The sequence below is a fragment of the Chlorocebus sabaeus genome, chromosome 10 (assembly GCF_047675955.1).
Source record: "Chlorocebus sabaeus isolate Y175 chromosome 10, mChlSab1.0.hap1, whole genome shotgun sequence".
In the NCBI taxonomy this organism is placed as follows: Eukaryota; Metazoa; Chordata; class Mammalia; order Primates; family Cercopithecidae; genus Chlorocebus; species Chlorocebus sabaeus.
The window spans coordinates 57,456,513-57,480,175 of record NC_132913.1 but is presented as its reverse complement, the minus strand read 5'-3'; the positions used below and the strand labels follow the sequence as shown (position 1 = coordinate 57,480,175).

Below are 23,663 nucleotides of genomic sequence, written 5' to 3'. Positions count from 1 at the left end.
CCCTGAAAAACAGGGCAAACAATGCATCCAGTTTCAGATTTTAAAAATGTGTGGATCTGGAGTTTGCTGCTCTATCACACACACACACACTGGGCACACACAGATCACCTGTGTGTGATCTGCTTTATGACACACACACACGCATGGTACACACAGAGATCCCTGGGGGTTGTTCCTACACTTCTATACGTCTGTCTCCATAAAGCTCAATCTTCCTTCCTTCATCCTGAATACAGTGAAACTACTATGATCTTCCATACTACTTCCCTAATCGTATTTTAGAAAATGTCATGCAGAAATCTTTTTGGTATTAGTATTTTTAAATCAATCCTTCCAACATACCCTGTAATCAAAGCACAGTGTAACTCATTCTGTCAACATCTAGTGGCTTTGGGAGGCCAAGATGGGAGGATTGCTTGAACCCAGGAGTTCAAGACCAGCCTAGGTAATATAGTGAGACCCCATCTCTACAAAAGTAAAAGATAAAAAAAAGTTATCCAGGCATGGTGGTGTGCAACTGTAGTCCCAGTGACTCAGGAGGCTGAGGTAGGAGGATAGCTTGAGTCCAGGAGTTCGAAGATGCAGTGAGCTATGATCTTGCCACTGCACTCCAGCCTGGACAACAGAGTGAGATACTGTTTCTACAAAAAACAAACAAAACAAAACAAAAACATTCCATGGTGCCTATGGTGTGGCAGGTCCTGGTGACATAAAGTAGCCTCCTTATGGGGCTCAGAGTATGAGTGTTACAGAAGGGAAGTACAAGGTGCTATAGGAGCCCATGACAAAGGAAATCAGGCCTCTGAGGTGGTTCACCAACTAGGTTGCACATTGGAACCACCTGAAGAGATTTACAAATATGGATTCCTGGTCCCACCTCTCCCTGGAGATTCTGGAGTATGGCTCTGAGCACCAGCAGTTGTTAAGCTTCCCAATGAAGCAAAAAAGTTTGTGAATCATTGCTCTAGTGGGGTGGTTCTTGAACTTTCGTATTCATCAGAATCTTCTGGAGGCCTTAGTAACACACAGTTGCTGAACTCCACATCCAGAGTTTCTGACCCTGCTGGTGGAGAAGAGCCCCCAGAATATGCATCTTTAACAAGTTCCCAGGTGATGCTGGACCATCCTTTGAGAAACACTGCTCCAGAAGGTCAACTGAGGAAGTGAACTGAAGGGATAGGGGACGGGGGAGTGTTTTCGGCAGAGGGAAGCACTGTGTGAATGCCCAGAGTGGAGATAGCACTGGGGCAAGCAAATATTCCTGGAACCGAAAGATCTGAGGCATGGCCAGACGTTAGGGGGCAGGGAGAGAGTCACGCAGGGTGAGGCCAGTGACAGGTGGACACAAACCCTGGCCCTGCCATCTGTGATTCTGACTGAAAAAAAATGACTCTAAGGGAGGAGACCTCCCCTCATATCGTCTTATGCCCAATTTCTGCCTCCAAAGAAAGAAGTAGTAAAAACTAAAATGCAGAAATGAAATCCACAGGCAGACAGCCCGGCGCCACACCCTGGGCTTGGTAGTTAAAGATCGGCCCCTGACCTAATTGGTTCTGTTATCTCTAGATTACAGACATTGTATAGAAATGCACTGTGAAACTCCCCATCCTGTTTTGTTCCGATCTAATTACTGGTGCATGCAACCCCCAGTCACATACCCTCTGCTTGCTCAGTGAATCGCAACTTTCTCACATGCACGACCTTAGAGTTGTGAGCCCTTCAAAGGGACAGGAATTGCTCACTCGAGGAGCTTGGCTCTTGAGGCAGAAGTCTTGCCGATGCTCCCAGCTGAATAAACCCCTTCCTTCTTTAACTTGGTGTCTGAGGAGTTTTGTCTACCGCTCGTCCTGCTACAACTCCACAAAGCAAAAGAGGCTGCTCCTCTTCACAAGGATTGGCCACAGCAGTATTGTCCAATCAGCAGGTTTCTTAACTCTCAGATTATGAAAAATCCAGGCTGACTTATTATTAAAAAGTAATAACAGTCTATGCAGGGTTAACATTTTATAGCTTTCATGACACTTTTGCAAGTGTTATCTCATCCGATTCTTAAAGAAATCCTGGAATGCAAGAAGGCCTGGCACTCCTGCCTTTGTTTTGCCAGGTCTAGAATCCCATTATCAGCCTTCTGGTCTGGTCATCTTCTACTATAGCTCATTACCCTCCCACGTTTACTTCAACCCACAAATGGAAAAGTCCAGTCCTCTAGAAAATTCTCATCAAAGTGCTGAAAAAAATACAGAAGAAACCAGCTCTCTACATAGGTGGTAACATACACACCTGCCCGTAGCATTTACACATGTGTCACCGGAGACTATTCCAGAAGGCCCTGGCTATGTTTAGACAACTATTTGACTCCCCAGAAATTCAATCTTAAGGCCAGGCATGATGGCTCATGCCTATAATCCCAGTACCTTGGGAGGCCAGGAGAGGAGGATTGCCTAATGTCAGGAGTTCAAGACCAGCCTGAGCAACACAGTGAGACCTACCCCCACCAATCTCTACAAATTTAAAAATTAGCTCATGTGGTGGTATGTGCTTGTAGTCCCAGATACTCAGGAGGCTAAAGCAGGAGAATCCCTTGAACCCAGAAGGCTGTAGTGAGCTATGATCTCACCACTGCACTCCAGCCTGGACGACAGAGCGAGACCCTGTCTCAAAAAAAAAAAAAAAAAAAAAAACCAAGAAAAAAAAATTCAGTGAGAATGTAATGTAAAGATTTGGAAGAGAACTCAGGTATTTGTTATCACATTCTTAGACACTAGTCCTGAAATGTGGGTAGCTGCCATGAGGGGGAAGTAATGTCTGGGTTTGGTTCTACCATAAGCCAACAGGCTAGGCAAACTATGGATAACTTAGAGACCATACAAGTATAACAAACAATTCAGGAATTTTTTCTGTCAAAATTAACACTCTTCAGAAAATATTGGCTACTATTTTAATTTTTACATTCTTTTTAAATTCAAGAAGGTGTTGTGTCTTTTTCTCTGATTATAAAGTAGTACATGTTTGTAGGTGAGATGTTGGAAAATACAGACAGGATACAAATCAAATAAAATCACCCCTAATCCTACCCCAAAACTAATCACTTTCAACATTTTGTTGTCTTTCCTTCAGACTTTAAAAAAAAAAATGCATGTGGGTAGGTGCAAGAGTGTCTATGGGTGGGTGTGCTTTTTTTTTTTTTTTTTACCAGCGTTGACTACCTATTGTTTGATATTTGGTATTTTTAAAAACATTACATTAGTAGGTTTTAACATCATTTAACTATAATCATGATTCTTAAAAGGGGATATATCCACTCTCAGGATATCAGAATCAGCAAAGAGGCATTTAAAAAATTATACCTTCCTTCCGAAGGTACAATCTTCCTCCACCCACCCTCACATTAAGATTTCTTGGTAGGCTAGGGCTTGTACAGACATATGAGAACTGTTAGTCTGCAAGTGGTATTACTGACCATTCCTCTTTCCCTTACATGGGCACACCAAATTAGTTAACTGATACCCCGTAAACATTTTGTTGTTTCCAATTTTTCCTTATTTATGAGCTACTACAATCAACATCTCAACATTCATATATACGTACCTAATGGTTTTAAGTTAAAGTCCTGGATATAGACTTGCTAGACAAAAGGATTTGAATATTTTTAAGGCTTATGAATAACTTTTAGGGAAAGATGTAGCATAGACTAGAGAATGATCAAAATATATAAAAACTTTTGACTATATTAAGAACATTTCTTACAGTGAATGAACTGTTTTCAATCACTGGTTCTCCTAGGTAAAAGACAACCATGGCCTTTCTCTTTCTTACTTAGGTGTCAAAGATCCAGGTTCCAGGCACATGCAGTCCCCAAGGAAACTCTCCCATCAACCTGCATGGCAGCTTCAGAGAAGCTATGCTATGCTGGCTCAGGAAACCAATTAATTAGCCTTCTTAATTTTCCTAAGTACCTCTGGCACTCTCTAACTGCCTATCCAGTCCCTTCAAGGGGAAGCCTCCAGCTTCCTTTTCTTTCCAAGTCAGGATAGAGAGGCTAAGCATGACGATACGCACGTCTGCACACCCAGGCCCACACCTGTTATTTTTCAACTGGGAAAGGTTTCCTTGGCAACCATCTGCACCACTGCCCCAACAACCAACAACTCCTGCTCAGTAAGCCCTGATATTAGGAGGAATAAGACTTTATCAGGATCCCTATTTTACTAATCCCCCCCACCCCGGACTCTTTCTCCATGCAGGCAGGGATTGTGGCTGTCTATTTACCAGTCACTGCTGATCTCCTAGTGCTTGACAATAGTTTTCAAAACATGTTTGCTAGACGAATATATAAGATTTAGCAACCTCCCTTTTATATGCAAGACGTGTGAAATCCATAAACACTTTGGATATTTAAAAACAATCCTGACAAAACAAAACAGTTTGCAAACAGCCATATGGTGATTTCCTCACAAGGGTTGTTAAGAATGAAAATATCCTAGTTCCTGTGATTTCATTAGAGGAATCAACAATGCACCATTAGAAGCAATTTGTAAGAACTGAATGTAGAGTAGATGTGCTATTTCCACAAGCAGATTACAAAGTGGTGACTGAGTTGCTGAGTACAGTCAGAGAGGCTGTGCCTGCCCAAATTGACCTAGCCAAGGAGAGATGCAGCAGCTGTCATCTAGCCCATTCTCTGTTCACCAACACATGTGCCCTAGTGTGGGGCTTCATCTGCCCAGAGAAAAGGGCAATTTTTTCTAATGATCACAAAGGCACATTTGCTCACCAAGTTTTACAGCTTTCTGCAATTCACACAACAGCACTAGACAAGTCCTTTGTGTTTTGTTTATTCATATTCCTCAACCAAGTGCAGCAAAGTTTTTAAATATGCCAAGACGCTCCATCAGCAAGCGTTAAATAGATTGAGTAAGTATATTGTTAGTTCATAATTATATTAAGACTACTATGAGGGGGGAAAAATCCCAGGATGATTTGGGAACAGATAACATTTTAGCAGTGGAAGATAATTCGAGAACATATCCTCATTTAACAAGAAAAAGAGGCTCAAAGAGCTCATCTAGATTACTGGACTCTTAAAATAGCACTCTTAGGCCAACTCAGATATACATTTAATTTTGCATTGAATCTAGGCCCTTCACTGCCCCTCACACACCCTGCAGGACCTACTTTTAAGGTCCCTGGACAAGCAAGCCTAATGAAAAATGAGCAGCTTTGCAATTTGATTGGGACGGAAGTCTGACTGGGTCATGTTATACTGCATGGAATCATTTTCCGTATCTTTCAGCATCAAGATTTTTTTTCCTAAGTTTCAAAATTAACCTGATAAAAAAGAAATAAATCAACCTTTTATAAGATCTAATAGCTGTCAGAGTGTTCTTTCTCTGGTAGGAGTTCTAATTCTTTTTTTGAAAAAAAGATTAATCATCAAAGCAACTGATAGTATAAGATTGAAATTTATCATTTATATTATAAAATTTATATTACTTGCCACTTCTATCAACTCTAAAGGGGTAATTTTCTGTATTGAATTATTTATAATCTCTTGTAATCAGATACCTGGTAAACTTTTAAACATTTATGTATTCACCTAATTCAAAGATGGCAAGTGAACTAATACTGAAAATGGAAAATCTGTCTGTCAGAACTTAGGGCCCTGTAGAACTTATGATATATCTATTTACCTATCTACTAATGTATACCCCTACACATTTAGCTTATTACTGCATAATTATACCTTATTATTATTAAATGAATGATGAATAAATGTAATAAATATAATTAAGGTGGCATGTCAGATAATGTCCACAATAGTAGAGAAAGTAACAAATTTCCACATTATTTGGGTCTCTATGAATTTTAAGGCATTGTTATTGTTATATTTAATTATTACCATTTCTCTACAAAAACCTTGGTAATGTTGGATTTCTCCTACAGTACTAAGACTCATAATACAAGCACATTTTATTTTGGTATTGACCATAAGAATTCCTAATTAAATTTGCTTCTTTACAATGCCAAAAGATACTTTTTGTATTAGTTAACTGCTATTCCTCTGTACTTGTTTCCTATTACTGCTGTAAAGTAACACAAATTTCATAGCTTAAAACAACACAAATTTATTACCTTACACTTCTGAATTGGACATCTGAAACAGGTCTTACTGTATTAAAATCAAGGTGTCAGCAGGGCCGCATTCCTTCTGGAAGATTTAGTGGAGAACCTGTCTGTTTGACTTTTCCACTTTGTAGAGGTTGCCTACATTCCTTGACTTCTGGCCCCTTCTCCACCTTCAAAGCCAGCAGTATCACATCTTCAAACTTCTCCCTGACTCTGCTGCTTCCTTCTTATGCTTATAAGACCCCTTGTGATTACCTAGAGCCTACCCAGATAATCCAGGGTAACTTCCCCATCTCAAGATCCTTAATTTAATCACATCTGTAAAGTCTTTTTTGCCATGCAAGGTAACACAGATTCCAGGAATTAGGACATAAACATCTTTCAAGGCTGTTATTCTCCCAACCATACCTTCTGAAACTGGCGTTGAGCATTGTGTAGTATCCTGAAGAGGTAGCATAGCAGGGGTCGATGGAACACATTTGGGGAGTGAGGGAGACAGTATTTGAATCCTGGCTTTGGCCACTTTCTAGCTATGTGACCTTAGCCAATAGACTCAAACCTCCTGAGCCTGTTTTGTCACCTCTAAAGCAGGGCCACAGTGCCTACTTCATTTTGTTGTTGTAATGGTCAAAGGGGAGAACAAACATAAAACTACAGTAGGTGTGGAATAAATGTGAGTCAGTTTCCTTCACTTGCCCATTAAGTGGGTACAGTAGCATTAATGCCAGCTACATACTGATTTTCACTATATTGACATGAGGTTAAACACTACTGAATTCAGTGAAAAGAGGATTTCTCTGCCCCAGAATGTTAAAGGCGGACAGGAGACTGGTGGCCTTTCTTTGTCAGCCAACACCATTAAACATTAGCAGGGCTGCTTCAGTAGCTTCAACAGCAACCTGATTCAAGACAACAGAAAGGATTTCTCTTTATCTCTGATTCTCAGTTACCTCTCAGGTGAGATACTCAGAGCCAGGAGCTACCAAATCATGTCTGAAGTCTAAAGAAAATGACACGTTATGGTGGAATGCATATTAAAGGACAGTGCCAAGTTTCTAACTCCAAATAACTGTTAAATTTTTTAAAACTTTGAAGTTATGGATGCATAATATATGTTGACAAAATTGAAGAAAAAAAAATACAGATAATTATTCAAATGTCCTCATTGGGATGTCATGGAAATAGCATGAGATTTGGAGTTAGATTATGACAGCAGGAGACCCATACCGGTCCCTGCTGTGTGACCTCAGGTGGTCACCTTTCTGGGCCTCAGCTGTAAACTTACAGAGTTACTACGGGGATTAAATAAGATTATAAATATGACAGCACTATATCAGTACAGGATAATATTATTTCTTCCTCATTCAACAAACATTTATTTTATCTTTACTCTGTGGTAGATGTTGAAATTAAAAGAGAATAAAGAACAAGTAAGACATCGTTTCTTACCCTTAAGGAACTCCCAAGCTAATAGGGAAAGGGACAGAAACATACTATATTCATAAAATATCTGTTATTTTTTAGTTAAAGCATAATTTACTCAGAGTGAAATGTTCAGGTCTTACATATACCGTTTAATCTAATTTTGCCAAATGCATATGAAGAGGGAAAATATTCTCACCACTCCAGAAAAGTCCCCTGTTCCCACTCCCTGGCAATTCCCACTTCCCTCAGAAGATACCACTGATGACAGTTCTATCACCACAGGTGAATTTTACCAGTTTTGAAATTCCATAAATGGAATTATGTGGCATGCAGGGGGTTTTTGTTATTGTTTTACTCGAGACAAGGTCTTATTCCTGTCGCCCAGGCTGGAGTACAGTGGCGCAATCACGGCTCACTGAGGCCTGGACTTCATTCAGCATATTTTGATATGGATCCATGTTGTTATATTTAGAGTAGTTATTTTGTGGTGGTTGTTTGTTTTGCTAAGTGGTATTCCTTTTATGGACCTGTCACAGCTTGTCTGTTCTCCTGGTCATGGACATCTGAGTTGTTTCCACCTTGGGGCTATTATGAACAGAGCTACTATGAACAGTCTTGCACAGTTTGTGTGTGTGTGTGTGTGTGTGTGTGTGTGGGCAAATGTTTTCTTTCTCTTGCATACAATACCTAGGAATAGAATTGATGGGTCATAAGATGTCCTTTCATTTTAAACTTTATGCTCTTTTCTATAAGTTTGAAATTTTATAATTTAATGCAATTTCAGAACGTTTATTTTTAAAAACTATTTTGTATTGTGAAAGTAAATTCTATTTGAGATGGAAATAACCCCAAGACCATTTTTTTTCTTTTACATTGCAAGTAAAATTCCCTTTTCAAGGATAAAAATAGGTGGCAGAGTTGGGAGAAAAATCTATAAAACAAAGCCATTTGGAGAAAGTTGTAGTGGTTCCTGGAAAACACACATTGTCCACCTGACTACCATATCCAGCAGCTAAGGAACGCTCCTGTTCAAAAGAACTTTCTCAGGCTTCTTCATTAGCAGTAACGTCTCCATACTGCAAGATCTCTTTTTGATATCAACCTTGTCTGTCTTGCTCCCTTTATAACTCCATTTCCTAGTAGTACAGTATCTGGCACACAAGAGGCATTCAGCAAAATTTTGATGAACAAATGAAGGAATGAAGAGTGGGTGACGCAAAACAAGGAGCAGGAACTAAACAGTATCTGAGCAGTTTTACCCTCTTGGTTTTGCCATTAAGTAGCAATTACGGTTAAAGTCTCAAATCACATCCTCTGACATTCTAGAGGGATAGAGGTATAAACATCACCATGGTGTCTCTTTTCCAGTCATATATGCCTACTGCAATGTCCCAGGCCACCCTTAGATTCCAATTATTCTCCTTAGAAGCATGCAGAGCGCTAGTTGAGGATCACTGTGGCAATGACCCCTTGTGTTTGAGGGGAGTATGCTGTGTCCCTCAAATTCAGAAGCCCTGCTCTAAACTCATCATCTTGTGCATTGTAAAGGGAGAGTATAAGGAACACCACCGCACCAGTGTCTTTATGCACAACAATGGTTCCCCACCATTTCCAGAGAAAGACTCATTTGTCAAAGCCAAAAAATTTATGCTTTTTTTTTCACCCTACCTCCTACCATAACAGAGGCTTACTTTCACTATCTGGTATTGAAAAACATATAGCACAAGCTACCGTGAATTTTGTAGCACTTTAAAATGAACTTCTGTTTCATTCTCTACAGACACTAGAACATGGGCTATGTCTGTTTTATTTCATTCTCTTTGTGGAGGGATTCATAGATGTGTTTCTCGTTTGACATATTGCCATGGCTTGGGCACTGAGTTCCATGGCTGGGAAGTGCAGGAATCAATTTCTCCACTGTAAGAGAAAAGTGAAGAGCTGGACACAGGAAACTCTGAACCTGAGTTCCCTATGAATCACAAAGACCATTGTGAATGGAGAAATGGAGCTCTCTGATTGGCCAGGTCTAAGTCAAATCCTCCTCCTATGAGATAAGGGCAGGGGCTGCCCTGCTCAAGCCATATGGAATGGGCTCCTTATATGAAATAGCACTTCTACTCCCAGTCAAAAGGAAAGGAGATGATTTTACACAAGTAGTTCACTAAGACTTGTATCATGGCCAGGTATGGTGGCTCACATCTGTCATCCCAGCACTTTGGGAGGCCAAGGCAGGTGGATCACTTGAGGTCAGGAGTTCAAGACCAGCCTGGCCAATATGGTGAAACCCCATCTCTACTAAAAATACAAAAAGTTAGCCAGGTGTGGTTGCACACACCTGTAATCCCAGCTATTGGGGGGCTGAGGCAGGAGGATCACTTGAGCCCAGGAAGCAGAGGTTGCAGTAAGCCAAAGTTCACACCATTGAGCTCCAGCCTGGGCAACAGAGCAAGACTCTGTCTCAAAAAAAAAAAAAAAAAAAAAAAGGACTTGTAGCATGTTTGCAGAGAGAGTAAAACAGTAAAACAGCATTCAGACACACAGAACAAGTTCTGAGGAGTTTGGTTTTCCATACCTGATCCCCAAAGCCAGGAAAGCCCTGCTGCCACTTGCCAAGGCATATATGAACTCTGAAGATCCAGAGCCTGGTGCTGTGTATCCCAGGCACAAAGCAAAACTAAGCAAGGATGATTTTGTTAAAACTGTAAAATTTTGAATATTTTACTGATTGCTTTAACTAGAGGAGAAATCCATCACTCAGGAGGAATTAAATGTAAAAACAAAACGGGTTCAGTTAGTGCATTTAGATACAATGTACAGACCAGTGCTACCCTGGAGAGGCAAAGGGAAGGGGGGAAAGAAGCCAACAGAGCATTTTGTAGAAATTTTTGTATTCTCACCACTGCAGGACGAGGAGAATTAGGAACACAAAGTGTGATCAAGTAAAACAAAGTCTCCACAAAAGGTTAAGCTAACTAGGTGAACTCCTCTCTATTTTCCTGGCAATAAGGCAGCACTTTATGATGATATTTTAATGAGGAAAAAATACAGAAACAATGAAAATGATGTTTAGTATACAGACAACATCTAGCTTCAGCAATTAAAAAGTACATATATATGTATACACACACACACACACACACATATAATATATATTATTTTTTCTTCTTTTTTTTAAAAAAATACCTTTGCAGAACAGGGCTAACTCCTAGGCAGTGTGCCCAGAATCAGCCGAAAAGTAAATATATTTTATAACTCTTTTAAAATGTCACATCTTCCCCTTATGACCTTATTTTAGTTCCATAGCTCAAAACTTTTATCACTCCTGCTTAGGCCTCCTCTCAAGGAGGAACTGATGAGCCCAGTGTGTTCTCAACCCTGACCGCACACTAATCACCACAGAAGCTTTCCCAATCACAAGGCCTGGCTTCACCCTCAGCAATTCTTATTTAATTGGGCCAGAGTGGGGTCCAGGCACCTGTCCCCAATGGCTGTTTTTATTGATAGCAACAATAGTGTTCTGATTATACAGAAATAATTTTAGACAAGTAGTTCATTAAGACTTACAGCATGTTTACTATTATTTACCATGCAGTTAGCAGACCAGATGCTTAGAGCCGGGAGCTACCACTATACATGAATAGATAAGAGAAAAACATTCAGCATCAAACATTTTATGCTATTAGCACAACCTGAAAGACAGCACATAATTGGTGGCACATTAAAAACTCTGTACAATGAAGTCTGCTGCTGCCATCCAGATGCCAGGGTAGGGAATAAGGGTGATCCAGTGCAACTGATGTGCTTTTGTAAACAGGAGAATTCAGGGTCCACTGGACCTCTTCCAGGTTAAATCTATCATAGGGCAGTAGGAGAGCAATGGGTTGGAGAAACAAGGTGGCCACAGCAACCCAAGGTTGCTCATCTATAAAGTTAGTCCCCACCAGTGGAAGAACAGCACAAAAACAAGTGTCCCAAGGAAAACGCTAACTACCAGTTCTGACTACCAGCCGAGTCATCTCAGGGAAGTCACTTGAATTACTATTAGTTTCTAAGCCCCTTCAGGGAGAGGGATGATAACTGGGTTGACTTTTGTTTTAACTGGATCAATTTTGAAGGACAAATAAAAAGCTCAAAATTAGCATAGAACATGAAGAACATTCCGGACAGAGGGAATTCTAGGTGGCAAAAGAAAGAAGTTTAAAATGGCATGGCATGCTTGGGGAACCTTAAGTATTTTAGAATAACTGGAGCATAAATATTAAGGAAAAGCAGAGGCAGGCGTGTGGGACAGAGACCTGACTGTGAGGTCATCTGTGCCGTGCTGGGAAGCTTCAGCTGTATTCAGCAGAGGCAACTGGAGAGTCATCAAAGAGTTTTATCATAAACAGCTCAATCAGGCCAGGCCTGGTGGCTCATGCCTGTAATCCCAGCACTTTGGGAGGCTGAGGCTGACAGATTACTTGAGGTCAGGAGTTCGAGATCAGACTGGCCAACATGGCAAAACCCCACCTCCACTAAAAATACAAAAATTAGCCAGGTGTGGTGGCATGCACCTGTAATCCCAGCTACTTGGAAGGCCGAGGCACGAGAATCACTTGAACCTAGGAGGCGGATGTTGCAGTGAGCCAAGATCATGCCACTGCACTCCAGCCTGGGCTACTGAGCGAGACTTCATCTCAAAAAAAAAAAAAAGAGCTCAATCAGACACCACACACGAAGTTTAGAAAGATCACTCTGGTGTCACAGGGAAAAGGGGAGTGGTGGGCTGGAAGTGAAGGAAAGGGCATAATGCCAATATGGATGGCAGCAAAAATTCTAATTAGGAGGCTATTGCAGACACTTCACCACTCTGTGGCTTAATGTCCTCATTACAAAATGACAAGGGTAAGTCAGGAACTGTGTATAAGTGACAAAAACACATCTCAAACCAGCTTTTTTTTGTTTTTCCAAAGGTGGTTTCTTGGCTCATATTTCAGACATGTCCAGGGCTATACTGATGTCAGGCATCACTCACAGGATTTCATCAGAGCTCTCTCTCTCACTCTCTCCATCTAACAGGCTCTCTCCATCTGAGAAACAAGGTGGCCACAGCAACCCAAGGTTGCTCATCTATAAAGTTAGTCCCCGCCAGTGGAAGAACAGCACAAAAACAAGTGTCCCAAGGGAAACCCTAACTGATCTGGCTTTGGTCATGTGTCTAGCCCTGAACCAATCACTGTGAATTGGGAAATGGAGCTCTCTGATTGGCCAGGCCCGAGTCACTGCCTACTCCTGGGAGATGTGGGCAGGCAGGGTCTGCCCCAGTCAGGCCACATGGACCCCCCATGGGAAATGGGACTCCTGCTCCTTCCTCTCCCAGAGGAAAGGAGAAAGGATGTTGAGTGGGCAAAAACAACATCGGTCCACTAGAGGAGATGGAGGGAAAGGTCTTTAGGATCCACATGCTGTAAGTCATGTTTTCACCATAAGCTCACTCGAATTTCTCCATCAGGCAAGGCTCCAAGGGCCCCAAGCCCCAGTCCAGGAGGGGAGTTTACACATTTCTCACTGTGGCTTAACTTATTGGCTAAAGTTCATTATTTTGAGCTAAGACTGTACACGCATGCACGCACACACACACACACACACAAACACACATACATACTAATCGATAATGAACAGAAGCAAATGACTTCTTTAGTTCTTGCATAATTCAGCTTTACACTAAAAAGAAAGTGGAGAAGTGGGGAAGAAAGGGAAAGAGGATAGATTCCAGTGAAGCAAGGGCCCTTTTTCTAAAGAAAAAGCACCAGGGCTCAGAAACTCTGTTAAATTGCTTTTATTGTGAAACTGGAACAGGTTCCAAAGAGAGCAACCCAGATGATTAAAGTCATAGAGAATACGTTCTTAGGAAAACTCAAGAATCTCAGATTTTTCACTACAAAGAAAAGATTAAGATTGAATAAATGGCATGCACCAGTAAGGTACTTGGCTTCTATCTACAATATTAGAGAGTGTGCTAGACATAAAGAATAGCTGTACTTCTTTCCTCTTCTTTTTCGTCCTCTCCTCCCACTCTGCCTTTTGATTGAAAAGATGTGGGGGTATCTCAAATGACAAAAACCCACTCATGAAGGGATACTGAAAGTTAAAATAGTTACTAGAGTAAGGTGAGAAAAAGGAAGAAAGAGAGAAGCCCATAGATTCTCAGGATAGGTATTAGATTGCTGATTCTTTACAACATGGAGAACTAAATGATGCTGAGGTTTCTTGTGCTTCAGTCTAATCTTAAAATTAAATTAGGTGATAATGCATATTCTTCTCACTTGACTTTTAGCCATATTTCAAAAACTACCCTCCCCAAATCTTAAAATATACAAATGTAAAAAAAAAATTGTCAAACCATATTCTATTTACACATCACTTAACACTTCAAGAAAACAACAAAGTGGCGTCACTCTAACATCTTTGGTGTCAAAGTACCACATAGGATAAATGCATTTCTAACTAAAGATTTCCGAACTTTTGAACCAAAACAAAAATTTTCAAAATGAAACTAAGAAACCAACTAACACTTAATTTTGTTATCTTTAGCCTCAGGTCAGCTATTTTTGTTTTAAAGTGGTTTATGATTCAACTGGCATATGTTCAGGGAACATATCTCACGTGCAAAATACTATCCTAGACATTGTGGAGAAAACAAAGAGGCAAAAGGAAAAGTCTCTACTGGCATGAAGCTTATAATTAATTTGTGTAGACAAAGAGTAAGTATTGTTACAAGTTAAATAAAAATGTATAAGAATGCAATATGGGCCAGGCACTGTGGCTCACACCTGTAATCCCAACACTTTGGGAGGCCGAGGTGGGTGGATCACCTGAGGTCAGGAATTGAAGACTAGCCTGACCAACATGGTGAAACCCCATCTCTACTAAAAATACAGAATTAGCCAAGCAGGCTGACGCATGCCTGTAGTCCCAGCTACTTGGGAGGGTGAGGCGGGAGAATTCACTTGAACCCAGGAGGTGGAGGTTGCAGTGAGCCAAGATCCCACCATTGCACTCCAGCCTGGGCAACAAGAGCGAAACACCATCTCAAAGAAAAAAAAAATGCAGTATAGCAAATATCATGTGGCAGGTTGCAATTAAGTACAAAATAACTGCAAGAAACTCCCAGTCTCAAGCAGGGAGGGGTCATCACTGTGGGCTGGGGAGACTGCCTGGAGGAGGAAGTCCTGAAGGGGGCCTGCAAGCTGACTAAGAGTCAGGAGAGGGCTGCGCAGCTGAGAAGCAGAATATGAGGCTCAAATCTGGAAAGCACACATGAGAACCAGCAGACGGGCTCTCCAGGAGGCAGTGGGATCAGCCTGGGTGTATGTTTTGGCACAACCCTAGCCTTCAATTCTTCGGGATTTAGAATTCTCTTAAGAGAATCTCGAATAAAATCGTCATGTTAGGACCAGAGGTCTGGTTGCAATTGGTTTATTTGTATATACTGCTTACTGTGTTCCAGATGTAGTTCCAAGTGCTTTTTAAAGATCAACTCAATTCATCCTCATGACACCCCTTTGAGGTGGGTATTAGGAAGCTAACGCACAGAGTGGTTACAGTAACTTGGCTATGGCCACACCATGAATAAGGGATGGAACCAGTATTTGCAGCCAGCAGTCTGGTTCCCAGGTCTGTCCTGCTCAGCGCTATGTTATGCCCTACAGAGAAGCCCAGGGCAGAATGTGCCTCCTGGAAGCAGGTCGGGAGTCCCCACCCAGGGGCTGAGAACTGAGTCAGAGTGTTGGTGGAAGGAGAGGAGAGGGACACTGGAGGAATAAGGAATAGACAATATAATGACTGGTTGGATATGAGTGAGGGAGGACAGCAAGGGAGAGGGGATAGGGAGTGGAGATAGGGGTGATAAGAAAGGAAAATTCAAAGGGACTTGGAATTTTTAATTTGTATGCTTCCCCTGGTGAGGAGCAGGTCTACTCAGGGATGATGAGTCCAATTTTGACCCAAAAAGTATGAGCTCCTTGAAGTCAGACAAATCTCAGTTTGAATCTGGTTGTGTGGCTTTGGGAAAGTTTCACATTTTCTCTGTGCCTCTTCTCTCTTCATCTCTAATGGGAACAATTCCAATAGCTGAGGTGATGTAAATCAAGAGCCTGGCAGTGTCTGACAAGGAGAAAGCCTTCCATTCAATGTCCTTAAGCCACTGGAGGTGTGGAACCCAGAGCCTGCACATGAGTTCACGGCTAGAGAATTTGGATTTGGAGATGGAGAGAAGGCAGAGCTTGAAATAATCAAGAAATAGCAACGTGACTGCCACTGTGCTGGGCTCTTCGCATTCTTTATTTTATATAATTATCACAACAACCCAACAAGGCCATTTACAGATGAGAAAACTGGCTTAGGAAGGATGAGTAAGAGGCAGCTTTTCCAGCCTGGGTCTGCCTAACTCTGAAGTCCTCAATCCTCACAGCTCATTGCCTCCCCAGCTGGTGTTATGAGAGGTGAGATCACGAAGAGATCACCAGAGACTATCGGAGTTGGGGAAGACAGATGGAGACTGAATGGGAAAAGAGACCAAGAGGGATTATGGGAGTATCTTTCCCTCCCCAGCTTCTCATAGTCATGGATGCCGTCTACAAACTGTGAGTATAAGCTGGCAAACAGTGGTTTTTTTTAAAACACCCAAATGTCAAAAGAGGAGTTTGGCAACAGTGGCTTTGTGCACACCACCTACACCACATGGGGAATCTCCAATCAACTCCAGATGAGGAGCTGTCTCACCTCCACCACCCAGGAAAAGCCCAGACCTGTGCCCCAGATAGCCACCTGGGATCTGCTTTCTCTCTCCCCTGCCAATCCTGTTTCCAAGGTGGACTGGATCCCTGTTGGTCCTCTCTTTAAAGGACTTCACTCAACATAGCCTGGTTCTGCATCTAAAATCTGCATCCCACCCTCCCAGAGATGTGCTCCCAGCCTGCCCCCTTAAATACGAACACAGGCTTAGAATTGGAGAATTTGCCAGTCCCTCTTGGTCTGGGTGTTCTGACCTGCTGGTCATTGAGTTTTTCCTGAGAAGGAGCCACCACTTCTTGCCCCAGGGTTTCCTTGACCCCTGCAGCCCAGTAAGCCTCCACACTTATATTCCCTGCCTATCTTGCAGGCTATTATAATCCCTTCTGGAAAATATTTCTGATGGAGTGGTTAGTGGAGATCCTAGCCAAGGAAGGCAGAGTTTCAAAGAAAGAGTGGTCGATAGTATTAAAGTCTGCAAGACAACTGAGGACTGTGAAAAGGCCATTTGAGTTAAGCTGGTAAAGGCTAAAGGTCTTTTACCAGTTAGAATGGCAATCATTAAAAAGTCAGGAAACAACAGGTGCTGGAGAGGATGTGGAGAAATAGGAACACTTTTACACTGTTGGTGGGACTGTAAACTAGTTCAACCATTGTGGAAAATAGTGTGGCTATTCCTCAAGGATCTAGAACTAGAAATATCATTCGACCCAGCCATCCCATTACTGGGGATATACCCAGAGGATTATAAGTCATGCTGCTATAAACATGCACACACATGTTTATTGCAGCACTATTCACAATAGCAAAGACTTGGAATCAACCCAAATGTCCATCAGTGACAGACTGGATTAAGAAAATGTGGCACATACACACCATGGAATACTATGCAGCCATAAAAAAGGATGAGTTTGTGTCCTTTGTAGGGACATGGATGCAGCTGGAAACCATCATTCTCAGCAAACTACCGCAAGAACAGAAAACCAAACACCGCATGTTCTCACTCATAGGTGGGAACTGAGCAATGAGATCACTTGGACTCGGGAAGGGGAACATCACACACCGGGTCCTATTGTGGGGAGGGGGCCGGGGGGAGAGATAGTATTAGGAGATATACGAGTTAATGGGTGCAGCACACCAACATGGCACATGTATACATATGTAACAAACCTGCACGTTGTGCACATGTACCCTAGAACTTAAAGTATGAAAAAAAAAAAAAAAAAAAAAGGCTAATGGTGGCTTTCAAATATGTGAAGGAGGCAGAAGCCACATTGTAAGGGTGATGAGCAGAGGATCTGTAAACCTCTTTCCCCTTCAAAACTTGTCAAAGACAAGAAAGAAAAAATAATATTATGGAGAATGGGCCCCAAGTGAAAGTTTTTCTTAAGTTATTAAAAATCCAGGGGTTATTTTCCAGCAGAGGATAAAGAAACAGAATATAGAACCAAAGTCTAAGGTGTAACAAAATTTCCCCCTTGTTGAAATATTTATATCTATTTGTCATCAAGGATTAACTTTATTTTCCAAAAGTTTTAATGTGCAAGTAAAGTATATATGAATATAGGTACCTTTTCACTTGGCTTATGAAAATGATCTCATAAAAGTTAATATATGCAAATCATTTAAAAATTATAAGCCTTGTATGACTCTCTGACCTCCTTTGATTAAATTCGACTGGCATAAAAACAAGTAATTGAAGTATTAAGAATCAATTAACAGTGAGCTGGCTGATTGTCATTACACCTTTAATTAGCAGTATTGGTTTCAGTATCACAGTGCTATGGTTAGCAGCTATAAATGAATGGATTGAGCAGCCACCAGCTGACATTTTGAGAACCTTGATACATCATCACTTTTTCCTGCTACTAATTAAGATTTATATCTTCCACTGTATTAATACTGCAAAGGCCTTTGTGATGGAGGCAGGATTTTTCCACTGCCTTTGTTTCTGTGGGTCTCTTCGATTACAGTGTACATTGCCTGGGATCACAGACTTGTAAACACCATCCCCGTGACTCAGTTCAAACAGGGTCTTCTGCTGATTCATCCAACAAACACTAAAGAACGACCACATGCAAATCACTGTGCTAAATGCTAGAGCAGAGGAGGAGGAAGAGAGAGGAATCCAATGATGAATAAGGTATTCACCCTGTATTTAAGAAGCTCATAGTTTCAGGAGGAGACACACATAGTACTTCACCGTGACACATAATAGGATAGAAATAATATGAATGGGAGCACAGAAGACAGAGAAGTTAGTTCTGACTTCCAACAAGTTACTTTTTTTGTTTATTGCCACAAAGATTCAAGGGCTCACTCTGAGTCCATACAACTGGGAAGGAGAATTTGATCAGGTCTTTCCATGACCACTCCATGGACATTTATGAAAAAGGCGACTCACTCATCTCCAGGCCATGATTTCCACTCACTGCCAGGATGGGCACAGCCTGTCTACAGCTCAGACTCAGCTTTCCTTTCTCTTGTCAGAGGGTCAGTGCTCGTGCCTCTCAGGGCATAATTTCTCTCTTCCTCCCAAAGCAACTCAATGCCAACTGTTTGAATGAGCTCAATGCTCATTTAATTATGTGGGTTCTGCTACGATTAAATAAACATGCATAAGAATGACTCTGAAAGCATTTTTATAACTCCTTTCCAGGCCACACTCTAAGAGATTTTATTTAAACTGATACTCTAGGTTATTTTGATGCTAGAGGTCTCCAGACCACATTTTGAGAGCCAGCACTCTAGCTTTACAGTTGAGGAAGCTGAAACCAGACAGGTAAATTACCCTAGGACCTAGTTAGTATATAATAACAGCAAACGTTTATATAGCCCTTATAATGAGGTAGGTATGGTTCCAGACGTTCTACACATGCAGTGGTAATTCATTTAGTCTTCACAACAACTCTACAAGATAGATATGATTATCATCTCTTTTTATAGATAAGGAAACTGATGCACAAAGAGGAAACTGATACACAAAGAGGTGAACTAAGTTGCACATGGTCAACAATAAGAAACTATCAGGCTTGCCCCTTGAATCCAGACTGCCTGAATCAAGAGTCCACCATAACCACTGCCCCAGAAGGGCAAATGTGGGTCTGAACCCAGGTTGTCGGACATCCAGACTGGATGCTGTCTATCACACATGCTGCCTTGAAGGCTGAGTCTCAAATAAAAAGCTGGAGTTCTTCTATTGGCCACTGAGACATCTAGTGATTTTTCTTTCCAGGAAGAGCTAGATTGTTTCTGAGACTTTTCCATACCACTTCTTTGCCTCTGCAAAATTCTATACTTTTCTTTGCTTAGAGCATCTTGAGAAACAGAGCAGCTCAACTTCACAGCTACACTTAAGCTAAGCTTTAACTGACACATTCTTTAAGCAATTGAACTGATGCATTCTGTTAGCAATTCCAGAAAAGGACAGGAAAGAAAAAGATATATACTCATATTTAAGTGTGTGCTGAAGATTAGAACGCCTGAAATTATACTTCCAACTTTGCCTCATTGTTAAACTTTCCTTTTTTTTCTGCTTGAACTGAGAGACCCAACTTCTCACGGAAGAGCGTGAGGAAGTCAGAAGTTCCAGTCATTAAGAAGAAAGTGTGGCAAGTCTGGTTGACAGAAACAAGCTCAAAAGCAGAAGTGCCTGACTACAAATTCAAGTGCACTTGTCTGCATGAGACAATAACCTTCATGAGACATTTCTCTTTATGACTCTGCTGTTTTGAATCTCTGGCTGGCTGTAACAATAATTAAGCAAAGCTTTTTATTTCTGAGTCCCTTCATTTAAAAAGAAAGAAAGAAAGAAAGAAAACAACCAAAAAACTCTCCGCGGTCCCTTTAGTGAGCTCTTCCTCGCTGCTTTGTTACTTGGTGCTGATAGCTAAAGGTTCTCATTCCAGCTGGTTCTGCAGCTCTGACTCAACTGCCAACTTCCTGACTTTCAGAAATCTCATTTCCAGGTCCCTGCTGTTTTCCTGCGTGATGCTGATTGCTGGCTCTGGTTCCCAGGAGGCGCCCAAGATCGGATTAACTGCCAGCTTCCTGACGCACAGCCTTGTTATCAGAGCCTATATCCTTCTTCAGCAAAGTGCTTCTCCACCAACTTAATGTTCTTTTCACCACCCCATTTCTGCACGACGTAGTCACAGTAAGACACAGAGTGTGCAGTCCCGATCCCAGTGCTACGCAGTAAAAATCCAGAGCTCACTTTTGTTGCACCAGTGTTCTCGCCAACTGCTGGTCACCAGACTATCAGGAATCATAAGCACAATTTTGGAAACGGTTATGCCTTAGGATTTTATTGCTGCACCACACTAGGACAAGGAAAGCAATTGTACTGTGCAATATTGCCCAGCATTTGAGAACTCTTTGTTGTTTTTGCCACATTCACGGCTTTTTGTAGGTGTCCTTTATCAGGTTTAAGAATTACAGATTACAGGCATGAGCCACACCTGGGCACAATGGCGCACGCCTGTAATCCCAGCACTTTGGGAGGCTGAGGCAGGAAACTTGCTTGAGACCAGGAGTTCTAGACCAGCCTGGTCAACATGGCAAGACTCTATCTCTACAAAAAATTTTTAAAAATTACTTGCTGGGCATGGTGGCATACATCTATGGTTCCAGTTGCTTGGGAGGTGGCGGTGAAAGGATTGGAAGTCAAGACTGCAGTGAACCATGTTTATGCCACTGCACTCTAGCCTGGGCAACAGAGCAAGATCCTGTCTCAAAAATAATTAAAATAATAATTTCCCTTCTGTTCCTAGTTTGCTGTGAGTTTTTTTCATGAGTGAATGTTGAATTTTTTAAAATACTTTCTCTGCATCAATTGCTATAATCATGTGTTTTTTCTATAGACTATTAATAGGGTGAATTGCATTGATTGATTTTCACAGACTGAACTACTTTTGCATTCTCAGGATACACTCCACTTGGTTGTGGTGTAGTATTCTGTTTTCATATTGCTGGATTTGATGTGCTAATAATTTGTTGGGGGGTTTTGTGTCTATGATCATGAGGATATTGACCTGTAGTTTCCTTGTCTTGTTACTGCCTTTGTCTAGTTTTGCTTTCAGTGTAATGCTGGCCTCATAAAATGAGTTGGGAAGTATTTCTTTCTCTTCTATTTCCTGAAAGAAATTTAGAATTGATTTTTAAAATATTTGATAGACTTACTGAAACTCTGGTTTTTGAAGTTTTTTTAGTATGGATTCAATTACTTTTGATAATTATAAGACTATTCAGATTATCTACTTTGTCTTGGGTTAGTTTTGGTAACTTCTGGTTTTCTGAAGAGCTAGTCTGTTTCATCTACATTGACAAATGTATGTGAATAAGAAACTTATGCTTTAGTCCTGCAGCCATAAGGGAATAAATTCTGCCAACAACCTGAGGAAGTTTGGAATCAGATTCTGCACTTCCCCCCACCATCATCCACCACCCCCAAGCTTCTGATGAGGCCACAGCTTCATCCAAGACCCTGAGGGTTAAAACTCGGTAAGGCCCTGAAGTAACCAGCTAAGCCATACCCAGGCTTCTGACCCCTGAGATGATAAATATGTGTTGTTTTAAGCCATGACTTGTAGTAATCTGTTACATAGCATTTAAGCCACTACTTGTAGTAATCTGTTACACAGGAGGGAAAAAAAAAAAACAGATACAGTACAATCTTTTCTTGTCCTCTACCTATATAACTATGAAGTGAATTTCATATAGTTGGTGTGGTTAGACCATTTACATTTAATATAATTTTTGACCAGTTTGGATTTAGTTCTACCATCTTATTATTGGTTTCCTGTTTGTTTCTAAGTTGGATCCTTTTTAAAAATCTATTTGACCATCTCTGCTTATAATTAGTATTAACAGGAATTAGTTTCCTTTTCCCTGCCTTCTTTTGAGTTAAATGTTTTTTAGTATTCTATTTAAATGTATTTGTTTTCTCACTATATCTCTGCTTTTCAGTGCTTGCTATAGTGATTACAACTTAGGCAATATTCCACTTGAAGCCGTAAAACAAGCACACTATGAAACATTAAGTATGTGCTAATATTATGAAATGAAAAAAGATATAGTGGAATGAAATGGAATGACATGGAATGGAAGAAACAACTGTTTGGAAAATGTGCATATATGAGAATTGGCTTAGTGTTTTGGCACCAGAGAAAGCAAAGGCTCAGATAGGGCAGGATAGGAAGCTGGAGATTCCTCTTATTCCGTGGGCAAAATATTTGGTAAGACTGTCCTCTCTGTGAACTTGCATATTAACCCAATATCTACCAGGCCTTTAGCTCTTGGGGCAGGAGTCAACAAACTGTGGCTCATGGCCAGTTTAGCCTGTTGTCTGTTTTTGTAAATAAAGTTTTACTGGAACACAGCCATGCCCATTCATTCATATATTGTCTATGGCTGCTTATGTACAAGAGAAGCACTGAGTCGTTGCAAGAGAAACTATATGGCCCTCAAAGCCTAAAATATTTACTATGTAGCCCTTTAAGAAGTTTGTCAACCCCTAATATAGGCAGTAGTGGGATCTAGGTGATAATGGAGCTAAGAAATGAAAGGAGTCACCCAGTAACCAGGACCTGTACTATTAAATGAACAAGAAATTAACTTCTAGAGTATTTCAGTTATTATCTACTTTAAAATTTGTTTCAGCAGGTTAGCCTGCCCTACTGTGGCTGATTGATGGCAGGCATGGCTTCAAATCCTCACGCCTCCTTGGGTCTTTTTCCTAGGTAACTTTGCAGTGCCTTCCCATTGCAGAAGAGCCTTTCTGTCCCAAGTCTCAACTTCAGGTTTTGCCATGTGATTTACCGTGATCACTGGGATAATAGCAAATATAACACAAGCATTGACTTGAGAAAGCACTTGCACATTCTTGCTTTCTCTCTCTTGTTCCTCTGACATTGCCATGAGAATAAGCCCAGACCAACCTGCTGGAGGATGAGTCACATGGAATAGAATGCCCAGCCACCACCCTCAGACATGGGAGAGAGCCCAACCCAGATCAGCAGAGCCATCCATCCAACCTATAAATTCACAGGGAAAAATAAGTGCTTATTGCCACTGAGATATTGTGGTTGTTACATGAAGCATCATTGTGGCAATAAATAACTGTATATCTTCTAACACATAACAGATATGTGTTGCTCATTCTTATTTATAAGCTGAGGTGCTTATCTTATATAAAACTTTTCCAAAATCTTATGAGGTAGTTATCATATTTCCATTGTGCATAGAAAGAAAAAGTCTCAAAGAGGTGAAGTGACTTGACCAAGTTGCCCCAGCTGAAAAATGTCCAAGCTGGGGCTTTAGCTTTGTCTTCACAGATCCAA

The 23,663-nt window shown here is 41.1% G+C and overlaps 1 protein-coding gene across 1 annotated transcript in view; it reads right to left on the bottom strand.

The window, feature by feature from the left end:
* LOC140712644 (myosin-IIIb-like) overlaps positions 1–6,605 on the bottom strand; it is a 76,054-nt gene extending 69,449 nt beyond the window's left edge. The window contains exon 1 of the mRNA XM_073020249.1: positions 6,535–6,605. Within this exon, the coding sequence (XP_072876350.1) occupies positions 6,535–6,605 (71 nt within the window). The remainder of the gene's footprint in view (positions 1–6,534) is intronic.
* Between the last annotated feature and the right edge of the window lie 17,058 nt (positions 6,606–23,663).